Here is a 13,383-nt window from a genome sequence, read left to right on the forward strand (position 1 = left end):
AAAAAAAAGTGTTGTCACTGAAGACAGAGATCACAGAAGATAAAAATCTGACACAAGATGAGTGCCAGATCTTTGGGTAATGGCGGCAGAGGCAATAGTATCAGCCATAGTATTTGGGTAAAAGATCGTTCTTCTCAATCAAAAGGTATACAAATTGTATGAATTCGAAATAGAGAAAAAGCAGACCGACCTTTTTCCCCAATTACAAATGTAAAACAGCTACTGACAAACAAACAAGCCAACAAGAGCAACCCAGACTTGTAGGGAGATCAAATAAATAAATAAACAAAAGGGTTAAATGACAAGACGACCACAAGAACAAACAAATGCAGAATCCAGTAATCAGATTTGTTGGGAGAGTTTTGGCCAAAATCATGTAACATAATTTACGAGTATGACCTTTTCTCATTGATCAGAGTTAAGGGCTTTGGAGATCCATTCTGATGCTGCGGCTTGAGTTTCCGAATCATTATTTGGGAGTAGAGACAATGGAGTCACAGAAACCTGCCATTACCAAAAGGGAAGTAGGTTAGAATCTAGATATATTTTCCTTACAAATTTTTGGAGACTTAAGAATTTAACCAGAAAAATCTGTTTCATGTTGAGTGCAAGTGTTGATTTAGAAAAGAACAGGGTGCAAAAAAGGAGAATGGATTTAACAATACAGAAAAGAGCACGATCATGGCGACTTACAAAACCATCTTCTAGAGCCTTAACATCCAAATCTTCATCTGTGTGTTCTTGTTCTTTAGCAAGAAACTGCAAATATATATATACGTCGAAATTTTAAACACAATGATGAAATATCCAAAGGATTTGTGAAGAGAATGGTTCCAAGTTTTTCTTTACCTCTAGGCGAAAGAATTTCTTAACACGGGTATCAGTTTTACCAGCAACCCCAACCGATTCAATCTCCACAATACTCTTCTTCTGAGTGGTAAAACGACGAGCTGCCCCCTGAGATTGTCACATATCTTAATATTAGAGTCGAATATACTAATCTTGGACCTTCTGAACCAACAATTAATCTAACCAAAAAAAAAAACACAAATTCAGAGGTTTAAAACTTTTGAATATGGAATAATATAACTCACAGCAGCTGAAGCATCCCTGCCAAGCTGGGCAAGCTGAGCCCCTAGACTTTGTTGGTTGGACATGAAATTCCCAGCACCAGGGTGACGGTGAGCTGAAACAGCTTGCCAACTAGGACTCTGCCTCCACATGCTTTGTTTTGTTACCTTGAAACCCTATTCATATATACAAGTAACGTCAACTTCTCTATATTATCTCATAGTGAGGCTCAGATTTCACAACATCAAAGAATATATCTCCTGAAAAAACGACTGTATGATCGCTGCAAAAGAGATCCTTTCTGAAATTTAGTTTGCATGTTCCTTGCATACAAAAGTAGAACCAAAAAAAGGTTTCTGCGACAGTTTTATTAGAGATACAAACCTTGTTTGATGAGGGTGATGTTGGAATTTCTATGTTGAGAGAGCAGTCTTTAGGGAATATTCCTTTCTCAATGTCTCTGATAGTTGCGTTTATCAAAGGTAAGCAGACACCAACAGCATCCTTAAAGTGACTTTCTTGGCTTTCATCTTTCTTCCTATAATCGAAATGAAAGAATTATGGCCAACAAATCCAAATATGTAGCAGCAGGCATTCCCACAATATACTCACCAATTCAATGATATTGACAAAGAGGGTACCCCAGAAATCAAAGCCTCCCTGGCTCCAGCAACTGCACCTGAATAGAACCTGGAGGACTCTCAAATCAGGAAACACAGAGGACACGGCCAGACAAGGAATAACAAACTTATTTACAAGACAAAGGCACTTACATTTGATGGCCACAGCTTGAACCCTGATTGATTCCACTAATTACCTGAAGAAAACAAGCAAAGACAAAGATACAGAAATTACAAATACCAAAATATCATACAGTCAAAAATGATAAGAAAATAAGCAAAATGCACGAAGGTGAAATAGTATCTCTCTCCAAAAAAGCATGTTTTTTTTACCAGTATTGGTTTTGACCAAGCAAAAAGCGCCCCGGATAATCCTAACGAGATGCAGTCCACAGGAGTCCCTGAGACAAAAAAAAAGAATAACTTCAAATCCTATGAACAAAAACAGTACTCACACCACATGTATTAAAACAAGAAACTGGCAACAAAAAGGAGAATCCAAGTCTACACTACACTTCTCCAAAAACTTGAAAATCAACAAATTTTGTTTCAATAAAGACTTAAAAATGTTCACATTCCATATACTTATTTGTCAAGCTTATAAATGTTGTAAAAACTTCAAAAAACTGTACTAATAATCATTTCAAACAAATCCACATACCTGAAACTTCAAAGGCTGTGGCACCTTTAATAGTAACAGAGCTTACAGCGATTGTTTCCCCTGGAGTCATAGAATGAGCAGAAGCTGATTTGTCCCTGCAGATTACAATTAAGTTCAGAACTTTTAACAAAAGACTAACCAAAACACGCGAGGTGAACAAATCAAAATCAAAAATCAAATTAACAACAATCGGAATTGTTCGTAACGCACGTCTGAGGAGCACAAACATGGACATTGTAGAGCCCTTCAAGAACCAAAGCCTCAACGAGAGAAACAAGCCCTGGCGAATCAATCCCATCACCATTCGTAACTAAAACAACAGGTCTAGAGTCATCGATCTCTTCCTCCACCGCGGCAACGTCAACGGAATCAGATGTAGACGGAGCTTCCTCCGTCGATCCATCGCTCCCAACTTTTTCCTCGTTCCCTCCTTTTCTCTTCGAAAGCACATCCTGGAGATTCGAAACAAGCGCCGCTGACAAAGCATTGTTCTTCGAGGTCATCGTTAGAGAACAAAGAAGAAAACGCAGATTTGTGGATTTTGGGTCTGTGTTGAACGAATCAGAAAAAAAAAACCCTAACGAGAGAGAAGAATAAAATTAGAACACAGAACGGGTCTAACGGAGTTGTCTTAGAGAGAGAGAGAGAGAGAAGAAAGGGAGCTACTTTAAAAAATTGGAAGAGAGAGAGAGAGAGAGGTTGAAGAAGAGATTACTTGTGAACTGTAACAATTTGAGTTTCCTCCGCTTTGATAGGAGATTGAATAGAGAAGAAGAGTGACGACGCGCAACTTTTTTATTTTTATTTTCAGACAATTATATAATATTATTATTATTAAAAATTCAATCCAATAAGGCAATAACCACCCAATAGGAAATTGAGAAATGTTTATGTAAATATTAAAAAAATGTATATATGAATTAACACATAAAAATCTTGAAATTTTGTATATATTTTATGGATATTAATTATTTTATTTTAACTATGGTCAAAAAGATGAAACAAGTTAAAGATGGTCCAGATCTAAAATAATTATACGGTAGTTATCAGATGTCATATTCATAAGAAGAATTATGACATACATAAAAAAAATAGTTTGAACCGACAACATTATAGTACCATGTTGGTTGAATAATTAAACAAAAATGTTAATTGTTGCTAGATCATATGCTAGTGAAAATGTTTTTATTATCTGTTAAAAATAGCCTTTTGACTAAATTAACTTTAGATACACTAATGCTTTATTACTATATCTGGGTACAGTAAAATTTTATTTAAAAAAAAACTAACATAAAGGGAAGAAGAAGAAGAAGAAGAAGTATTTCTAGCTAATAATTGATTTTGTTAGTTTAGCATTCCATATTAATGATTAATGATTTAAAAACTTATTATGGATGGCAAAAAATAAAGTAGGGTCTCAAAGTCAACAAATGAATTTAGAAAATGTCAATACGAGGGTTGTGAAGGTGATTACTGATTGTGATAAGTGTCTTCCTACTCATAAAAAACTAGGTAACAACCCGCTATGGTGGATAAATCAATACAAATAATATAAGTGATATAAGTAAAGTTATTATCGAAAATCTAAAATTTGTTAGTGTAATAACCAAATATATAACCCGTGAGATTATGTTTAGATCAATATATTATGTATCAACTAAATATATATATCACCCGCTCTTTCTTCAATCTATGCAAGATTATTTATTTCATTTAATTTTCTTTTTGTAAGAATATGTTTCACCCGTGAAATATTATACCAATCATATTAAATAATTACATTGCCTATAATAATGATTATTGTAATAATTTTATTTTAGAAATTTTAAATATGTAAATATTAATCAGTTTTTTTAAGAGGTGAATAATTTAGTTTTTTGAAAATGTTTTAGATCTAATAATGATATAATAATTACATATGTTATAAAAATGATTAAAATATATTTTAAATTTTAAATATGTGAATATTCCTTAATCATTCAATAGCAATTATGCGTAAATATCCATAAAAATGAGAGTAATAAATTCATTAGTGTCTCGAGCTTTCTAGCGACGACATATCAGCATTTTCTTGAGAATGTTTGTCTGTTAATATAGAGAGGGGATGTCAAAGGTTTAGCTCCTTAGTTTTGATATAATTGAAGTGATCGTCACGTCGTGATAATTACTCGGGCTCGGGTAACAAAAATATGTTATTAAATTCGTTGTTTAGAGAAAAAAACTCAAAAACATACCCAAAATAAATGAATAATACATTTGAACTGTTGTAAAGTATAAACCGAACTGGAGCATCATTTTCTTTTTCCCCTTATCCATTGTCGGCCTAACAAAATTCAAAAAACTTTGTAGTTTTCTCAATATTTTTGGGAACTCTTTTGCTTAATATAATCTTTTAGATCTTTTAAGAGTTGGCTGCCTACAAGACACTTCTACTACTTTACAGATATATATTGTATTTGTAATTGTAATTGTCCATAGTACGATCCTTGCATCGGTGATGAATATCTGAGAGGAACCCCCTGTTCACGATCACGATAATGCTGCTGCTGATGAATATCTGAGATCCGTCGTTGCGCAGGTTGGGAGATCTATGCGTTCTCGCCGCGGTTTTTCTGCATTTCCTAATGGTAGCAAATCGTACTTTGTCACCGCCATGATTTCTGTTATTTTTTTTCTTTTTTCTTTATGAGATATAAACTAAAACTAAGAATCAATTTGTGTATTCATTCTCCTGATTTCATGCTTTCAGAAGATGTGGTTGAAGAAGGCCCAGAGTTCTCCATTCTTCAACGTGTTTGATGTTGTGAACGATTATTATAAAGATATGTAGTAAGACTACAAAAACCTTGTTGTCCGGTCCAGTAAATCGCGTTCTTCATGCAATACCTGATAGGTCCCAATTTAGGACAATCAATGTTATCAAGAACAAAGGACAAGAACACTTTGGTTCTCAAAGACTTTAGAACAAGTTATTGCAATTTTCTCTTCATAACTTCTCTGTTGAAGTACATGTCTTTAAATACAAATAGCATTGATCGCTCACGATCCTACAAACAAGGAAATAAGAAAGTGGGAAGTGGAGACACTACTTCTCCTATTACTAAGGAGATAACTAAAAGAGTAAACTCGATCCTATCAATACCTTATTTTGTCCCATGCATAAATAACCATTTCTTATCATACCTCAATATGCAAAGCCGCAAAGGAAAGAGCATTTCTCAAAATTCCCTTGGCAAATTACAATTTCGATTCAATAACATAGGAGTAAAGAATCAGACGCCGCCCATAACGCAAATATATATATCCGACGAACCTATCATGCAACCGGCTAGGGACTTATATATGTTGAGAATTGAGTTCTTGACTAAATCTGCAACAAAGAGAAAGAAGAAATCAGTGAGTCGAAGAACAAAGAAAAAGAAGCAAAGCTCCGTAAAGAAGAAGAAGAAGAAGCAGAGTCAACGACAAGAAAAAGGTCAACAAGCCTGTGTGTTTTGTCATGGGCCACCAACTTGATTTAGGCCCAAAGAGAAAGATGTTTTGGTGGTCCATGTGGAAGATGGACTGGACAAGTAGAAGCAAGAGACCAAGGACAAGACAAAGTAGAAAGTTGTGTTGTGACTTAGTCATTTGTTTGGTTAAAACCTAGCTAAGAGAGTTGTTGTAGTAGTAGTGTGGCTTGTGTAAGAAAGCAAGTCTATGATGTGTAAGGGTTAGTAACTAGGAATGTGGTCTAATGTGTAAGAGTCATGATGCATGTGTGAGGTGCAACTAGTAAAAGTAGTATAAGTATGATGTGTGTGTTGTAAGAATCTATCCTTGAGATCCGAAAATAAAATGTAATCTCTTTGTGTTATCTCTCTAAGTTCTATAACACTTTCTTGTTATTCAATGAACAAAACAGAGTGAACAAAACAGAGATAGAGAGATGAGAGAAACTGATCTTACAAGTGAGAGTCAGATCTTGAAATGTCAACAATATATTTATGGATCTTTAACGCTCTCTTTTAGCTATCTAAGAACAGCAACTGAGAATGAAATCATGATATTGATATTAAAACAGGAGTTTTTTTATATGTTTTTTCAAAATTCTATACTAAAAATCTATGTGAAGTTTCTCAAAATAATTTTCAGAAGTCTTTTGTTCAAACAAACAAATTCTTAAATATTTATAAGAAATTGTTTAGTAAGAAAACAGTGGAAAAAAAAAATAGGAAGACATAGATGGTGACATCCAATTAAATATGAGAAAATATATTAATTCATGATTCTAAAAATATTTCATTTGTCTGGTGGCCAAATAAATGGTTCAGTATATGCAAGGTCACCAGTTTGAATGTTCGATTCGTCTCGCCTCGACGTCCAGTTAAATTCTAAGACTGATTTTTATATTTTTTTAAAAATTTGTGTAACTGAAGTAAAAGTTTTGCATAAATAATAATTTAAAGTTTTTTACAAGATAATATTTCATAATTGTCACCAATCATATATAATTTTCACCAAAATACGCATTGGTTCAAAATCTAGCATGACAAAAAGAGTTTTAAGTAAAAAAAATATCAAATTAAAAGTCATAATACTAGATTTACAGCCTTTCAAGCTTTTACAAAATTAGATTCCCTAAAAAAATTGGGAATCTAGTTTCTGAAAAATTAATCAATTTTCAAAAAAAAAACAAAAACCCTCTCATATTGATTTCTCATTTTCTTCTCTACGTTCTTCTTTTACTTTCATTTTTCAATTCTTATTTTCAATTTTTTAAATTTTTTAATCTTTTTAACAGAAACCAAAAACCAAATATTTTAAAAACCAAAAACTAAAATCTAAAAACCAAAAGCTAAAAACCATTTGAAAAACCATTCCATTCATGGCCATAAATGAAACATACTGATGTTGTTCCATTTTTGTTACGATTTGCTTCAGATTAATAGACTTGATTAGATTCAGCAATTTACTTGTGTTCGATTAGTATCTAAGACGAAGTTGTAGATATTTTAATAATATAATAATAAATAATATCTTACCAGTTTTATAATTAAATCCACAAAATAGAAATCTTAATTGAAAAGAAAAATATTTTACCAATTACAAGAGTAGGTATCGAGGTGACATGAATTTGAAGCCCTAGCCACAATAGTCAACTCGTTGAGCATCTCACGTCTCTCTTACAACTCCACGAGCTTTCTAGATTCGATGGGTTTTTGTGGAGAGAGTTGCTTTCTTCAAGCGTCTAGCGTTCTTTAGAATGTAGGTAGCCACTTCTTTCTCATCTTCTAGTTGCCATCCGTATCCTCTCCACAAAAATGTTTCAAGATGGAACAACAATTAACTAGAAGAGTAGGTATCAATCAGCTTCACACACGAGGTGACATGAGTCTGAGGCCCTAACCACATTAGCCAACTCATTGAGCATCTCACGTCTCTTTTCCAACTTCTCGAGCTCGTTAGGTTTGATGGATTTTGTGGAGAGAGTTGCTTTCTTCAGGCGTCTTGCGTTCTTGAGGATGTATGTAGCCACTTCTTTCTCATCTTCTAGTTGCCATCCGTATCTTGTCCATTCGAATGTCTCAAGATGGAACAACAAACATTCTGGTACACATTTCGGTTGATTCCATTTCCGGTCCACCAGATTATCTTTATTAATATACCACTTTGACTGAGATATCAAACGTAATATTTTTAAGATCATCAATATACCTCAAAAGAGCACTGGAAAACCAAAAAAAAAAAAGAGTAGCTGACTAAATATGAAATGGCTTACGTCAATGAGCTTGAGGATTTGTAATTTAGGAGAACTATTGAGCATGAGCGAAAGAAGATTACACCACTCTTCTTTGTTTGTATGCAGCTCCAAAGATAGAAGCCGATAGAAGATTTTACGAGTAGGATACTTAACCTGTGCATCATCAGACATCAGACAACATTAGTAGTACACAAAATAATGTTAGCCAAGTTGCAGAGATAAAAACTTAAATCTAAATATTACCTTTAGGGGTGATAAGTCTAAGGAAAGGCGTTTGGCTGAAGTAAGAGGTTCCAGCATTTTCTCATTGGTTATATCAAAAACGTTGGTGATTATTGCATCCACCAGCTCTGGCGCATTCTGAATCAGACAAAATCCAATCCTATTGAACCCATCGATGTTAAAGTATTTCAAAGAAGGAGCATTTATCACATAGCCACCATCACCACCATAGTGATCATCTTCAATGGTTAGTCTCTGTAACGACGGCACCGCAATAGTTAAAGTTTCCACATCGTTATTTCTTATCCGATGCAACACCAAATCTTCAAGTCTAGGGCAGCCACATAAAAGGTTTGAAACAGATTCCTCGTCTTTGAATAGTGTATAGTAAAGATGCAGCTCTCTAAGGGAGTTGAAACAGACCCCAGAAGTAAGGTCTAGAAAAATTGAAAACTTGAGTTTCAAGCTCTCTAGTGTGTTACTACAACAACACAAAGCACTCGGAAATCTTACTGAGTCTTCATCATAACATGGAAAACTGAGTACCAATTTGCGCAGATGGCGTGCAAAAGCAATTCCAATCCATATCCCAACATCCGAAGCATCACTCTCATCATCAAATCCCAAATGCAAACTCTCTAGAACCGGAGCTTTATGTAGAATTAAAGAACTGCAAATATTCTCTGAAGATGTATGGTGATAGCCAGAATAAAAATTGAGATTTGGCAACACCTTCCAAAGAGACCTCCACCGTTTAGACAGAACACTAGTGGTTATAGCAATTTCTGTCGGAAGTGAAGACAATATGTGCAGAAGCAACTCTTCAGGCAACTCACTGATCATGTCCTTGTGTGCAACACCTCGACTACTCAAACCTTCACCACCGATTTTGCTGTAAAAATATAAATAAAAACAAAAGAAAAAGAAAAAAACAAAGACTTGAAGGGGTTCAAAGTTTAGTGTAACGAAAACAATGAGAAGGGAAATAAAGAAGGCGAGAAGAATACCGTTTTTGTTCCATTCTTTCTGAACAGAGAGACAGCAATTTGGCACAAAATCAGTCAAATTGCGAACAAACGAATCCAATTAGAGCTTAGATATGATCATGGTGACGAGAGAGATTCAGCTTCAGAAACTATTCTATTGGGTTTGTGAAACTAATAAAAGGATTAGCGAGCCACGAAACCCTAACAGAGTGAGCTTTTAACAAAAGAATCTGGAGAAGAAGAAGATGAGAACAGTGAAAAGTGCTTTTAAATGGGTTTGTTTGGTCACCGTTTAGGCCCAATATATATCGTTGAGGCCCAAGTTTCTTGGTTTTGTCTCGAGTTTTATTTTTTTATTTTTTTGAACATCTGAATTTTATTTAATTTGTTAATGTTGATACAAATATGGAATTAGCCACCTTGGTGGTACTGTAAAGTATTGATACAAACCACTTATTAAAGGAGCTTTACGACATAACGTATCCGCTGCAGCATTTCGTTCCCTGTTGATATGATCCAAAGATGACATAGGGAGTTTTGACATCCAATAACGGATATCATACAGGAGAGTACCAATCTTCGAGTGATCGCCCGCCTTGTTGATCAGATCAACTAGTTCTCGATTATCATTTTCGAACCATATATGTTGGAGTCCATGAGCCCAAGTCAACTGTAGAACATGGAGAAAGCCAAGGGCTTCGACCTGAAGAACAGATGTCGAGGATTGCAGTTTTGCACAACCAGAGTAGAGAACGTGACCTGTGGAATCTCGAATAATCCAGCCTGTGCTTGTATAAGGTCTCCCGTTAACATATCCACTGTCAAAGTTACACTTTATCCAGCCAGAGGGAGGTGGAGTCCAGTCACGATTGTTAATTCTCGATGGGTTGCTTCGGTTCGTTTGTAATCCAGATATCTCTGCGTTTTGATGTTGAAGTTGTGTTGTCTCTATCCATTCAGTAATATTTATTTATTTTTAGATTAGAAAGTGTTTAAAATAAATTACAAAATAAATAAAAAATTTATAATATGGTGTGTTTGTATTTTTTTTTTGTTAATCGAAATACATAAATTTTATTAAATAAGAAATAAATTAAAAGTATATAATAATATATATTATGATGAATAGTACACAATATTATTTTCTTAAATAATAAAGAAAGTGCTAATTGTCTCTAAATTATTACAAAATATGTTTTAAGTTTAGATATAAGTTATAACTTATATGATACACATTTTCATGAAAATGTATAAACCTTCTCGGCTGGCCACCAAAACTCTTGCTCATTGGGGCCAATTTCAGTTATTCGAAAGTTAGACGAAATAACAAAACCTCATTTATTCATTTATTCATTTTCTATTTTGGACACTAGAACTCATACCCCGCATACTCCGCGATATCGCGAGAAAAATATTTCAAAAAAAAGTAAATTAAATTTAAAATTTAAAATTATATATTACAAAATCATTTGAAAATATATATTAAAAAATAATCTCAAAAGAAGAAAATAATAAGTAGGACTAAAACATCATAAATATTAAATATATATAACTGTGATTTTAAAAAACACAACCATCAAAATAAAAACATATAATAAAAAATAATATGACAAAAAGAATCAAATGAAAAGTCATAATAAATCGCAGCAACTTTAGTTATAATTTATATTTATTATCAATATAAGATATTGTATGAAAATTATTGTAAAGAGTAACAAGCATGATAACAATTATTGATATTTATATTACTCATAAACAAATATTATGACGAATTGATCCTAAGTGAGAATATCAAACAAACGATTATAATAAGCAAATGCAGTTTCTGGTAAAATAATTTTTAAAATAAAATAAATTTTATCTTGAGTGAAAATTTATCAACCAATAATTATAATAAAATACACAACTTCTAAAAATAAAAGATGAAATAGTTAAAAAATCTTTACAACACACACATATTTTACGAAAAGTTACGATAAAAACACATATTTTACATAATTAAAGTTGATTAAAATTCTATATTACTATTATCATTTCTAAAGTATTTAGTTGGATTATATCATAATGTTGAATATTGAATATTAAAATTCATATTATTTAGATTCAGCATGAAACGAAAAATTTGTGTCAGCGAACAATGATTCATTGATTTGTTAGTTATCTAAAAAGAGAAATATATATATATATATATATATATATATATATATATATATATATATATATATAATTCAAATGACATAAACATTTAGATAAACATAACTATTGGAATAAAAATTTGTAAATAAGATATGATGAAAAAACATAACTCTACAACAAACAAAATCCTCTGTATAAATTTCTTTTATGGTAAAAGACACAATTCAACAATAAACAGACGCAACCGTATAATTTTTTTTTCAAAACTATTTAACGAAAAGGTACTTCGAAATAAATGCCAGTAAAAATCTAATGAAAAAGTATATATATTTAATATTTATACAATAAAAATCTATATAAGAATAACAATATATTTAACGAAAAGGTATATAAAAATAACAATATATACCTTTTCGTTAGATTTTTACTGGCATTTATTTTTACTGTTACTGGTATTTATTTAGATTGTTAGTCTTATATAGATTTTTATTGTATAAATATTAAATATATATATATATATATATATATATTACATAGATATTTTATGGTAAAATACACAACTCTAAAATGAACATACGCAACTGTGTGATTTTAAAAATAAATATAAAAAAATTACTCAACGAAAAGGTCTTCATTTTATATTAAAGTGATGAATCATAATTATTGCTTTTCTTCTAACAGTTGAAATTTTAGCTGGAAAATAATACCATTTAAAACGATTCATTTCACGTAAACTTCATCCAACATAAATAAAAAATATACAAGATAGCCATATAGCTTGAGGATATCTTTTCAGATCTGGACTTTGTAGTAATGTTAATGCAGCATCTAAATTTTTTGATGTATGTAACCCATATAAACTGCTTTTAAATAGAAGACATCTTTATTACCATATATTCAAAAGTCAAATCCAAAAACTCACTATATAATCCATCGAGCTCTTGAAAAAAAACTATATGTATTTTTATTAATATTTTATATTTAAAATTAACTAAAAGTTGTAAATTAGATTCATCATTCTAAAAATCCTTTGTTAAATCAAGAATTGGAGGAATTTCTTTACTTATAAAACGATGAATGTTAGAGAATAATTTAGAATGTTGTAAAAATTGTTGAAATTGAAATTTTATATTATTTTGTGTACTGGCAAAAAAATGAAAACAGTTCAAACAAATAAATGTATGTAGATTTCAAAAGATATGAATATTCAAAAACACAACTCTATAATGAATAGTTGCAATTTTACAAAAAAACTGTTACAATGAATAATCGCAACTTTTAGTAAAATACACAATTAGAATTTTTACCGATTTTTTTGGAAAATTATCTGAAATGTACGATCAAAAATACACAACTTTTGGTGATATTTTATTCAGATTACTATTATATATATATATATATATATATATATATTTTGCTTAATTTTGAATCCCTACTTTGGATCTCTCTTTACAGTTTCCGTCTACAAAACTTAGTAAGAAATTTTATAGAGATATTTTACAACTTTATCGACTTTTCAAATTAATAAAATTCTGATCAAATGTTTAGCGTATGACTCTTTCTCCTTATAAATTTGTAATAGGTCTGACTCTTGCTGTTGAACAAGGAAACAATATACCATGACAAAAGGAAGAAAAAAGTGTATTTGACTTCTTTATTGAGTAAAACAAGAAGAATTTGGTATAGAAAAATAACAAAATGTATATTTGGTCGGGATTACTGTACAGACTCGACGAACATATGACTCGGTAAAGTATAGTAGCATACGTTACGTGCGTTACAAACTCAATGACTAAACATTTTCTGCACAACAATTACGTATAAAATATGTTGGAACCTTTCAACGGCGAATTAATTACTTTCAGGAAACAAAACCTTTTTTAAAATTAATTCTAATAAGGTACAATCAAAGTACACAAAATCTCAAGTATCTTGTCTGTGACG

The 13,383-nt window shown here is 31.8% G+C and overlaps 2 protein-coding genes across 3 annotated transcripts; both read right to left on the bottom strand.

Annotated features, from left to right (window-relative positions):
* Nucleotides 1-112: 112 nt before the first annotated feature.
* LOC104751142 (uncharacterized) lies at nt 113-3,144 on the bottom strand. The gene is made up of 10 exons (XM_010473032.2): nt 2,563-3,144; nt 2,353-2,447; nt 2,025-2,092; nt 1,845-1,888; nt 1,684-1,761; nt 1,456-1,609; nt 1,095-1,247; nt 850-957; nt 694-759; nt 113-504 (listed from the first exon to the last, which is right to left on the bottom strand). Exons 1-10 carry the CDS (start codon nt 2,853-2,855, stop codon nt 406-408), a joined length of 1,158 nt encoding a protein of 385 aa, XP_010471334.1. The 5' UTR covers nt 2,856-3,144; the 3' UTR covers nt 113-405.
* Nucleotides 3,145-7,387: 4,243 nt separating this feature from the next.
* On the bottom strand, nt 7,388-9,543 carry LOC104751143 (FBD-associated F-box protein At3g49020). 2 transcript variants are annotated; one of them, XM_010473034.3, is made up of 4 exons: nt 9,325-9,543; nt 8,339-9,192; nt 8,114-8,248; nt 7,388-8,008 (listed from the first exon to the last, which is right to left on the bottom strand). In XM_010473034.3, exons 2-4 carry the CDS (start codon nt 9,158-9,160, stop codon nt 7,697-7,699), a joined length of 1,269 nt encoding a protein of 422 aa, XP_010471336.1. In that variant the 5' UTR covers nt 9,161-9,192; nt 9,325-9,543; the 3' UTR covers nt 7,388-7,696. The 2 variants fall into 2 exon arrangements, with proteins under 2 accessions (XP_010471336.1, XP_010471335.1); XM_010473033.3 differs by having other exon boundaries at nt 8,339-9,209; nt 9,325-9,540.
* Nucleotides 9,544-13,383: the final 3,840 nt, after the last annotated feature.

This window comes from Camelina sativa, chromosome 16 (genome assembly GCF_030686135.1).
Source record: "Camelina sativa cultivar CO46 ecotype springtype chromosome 16, ASM3068613v1".
Taxonomy (NCBI): domain Eukaryota; kingdom Viridiplantae; phylum Streptophyta; class Magnoliopsida; order Brassicales; family Brassicaceae; genus Camelina; species Camelina sativa.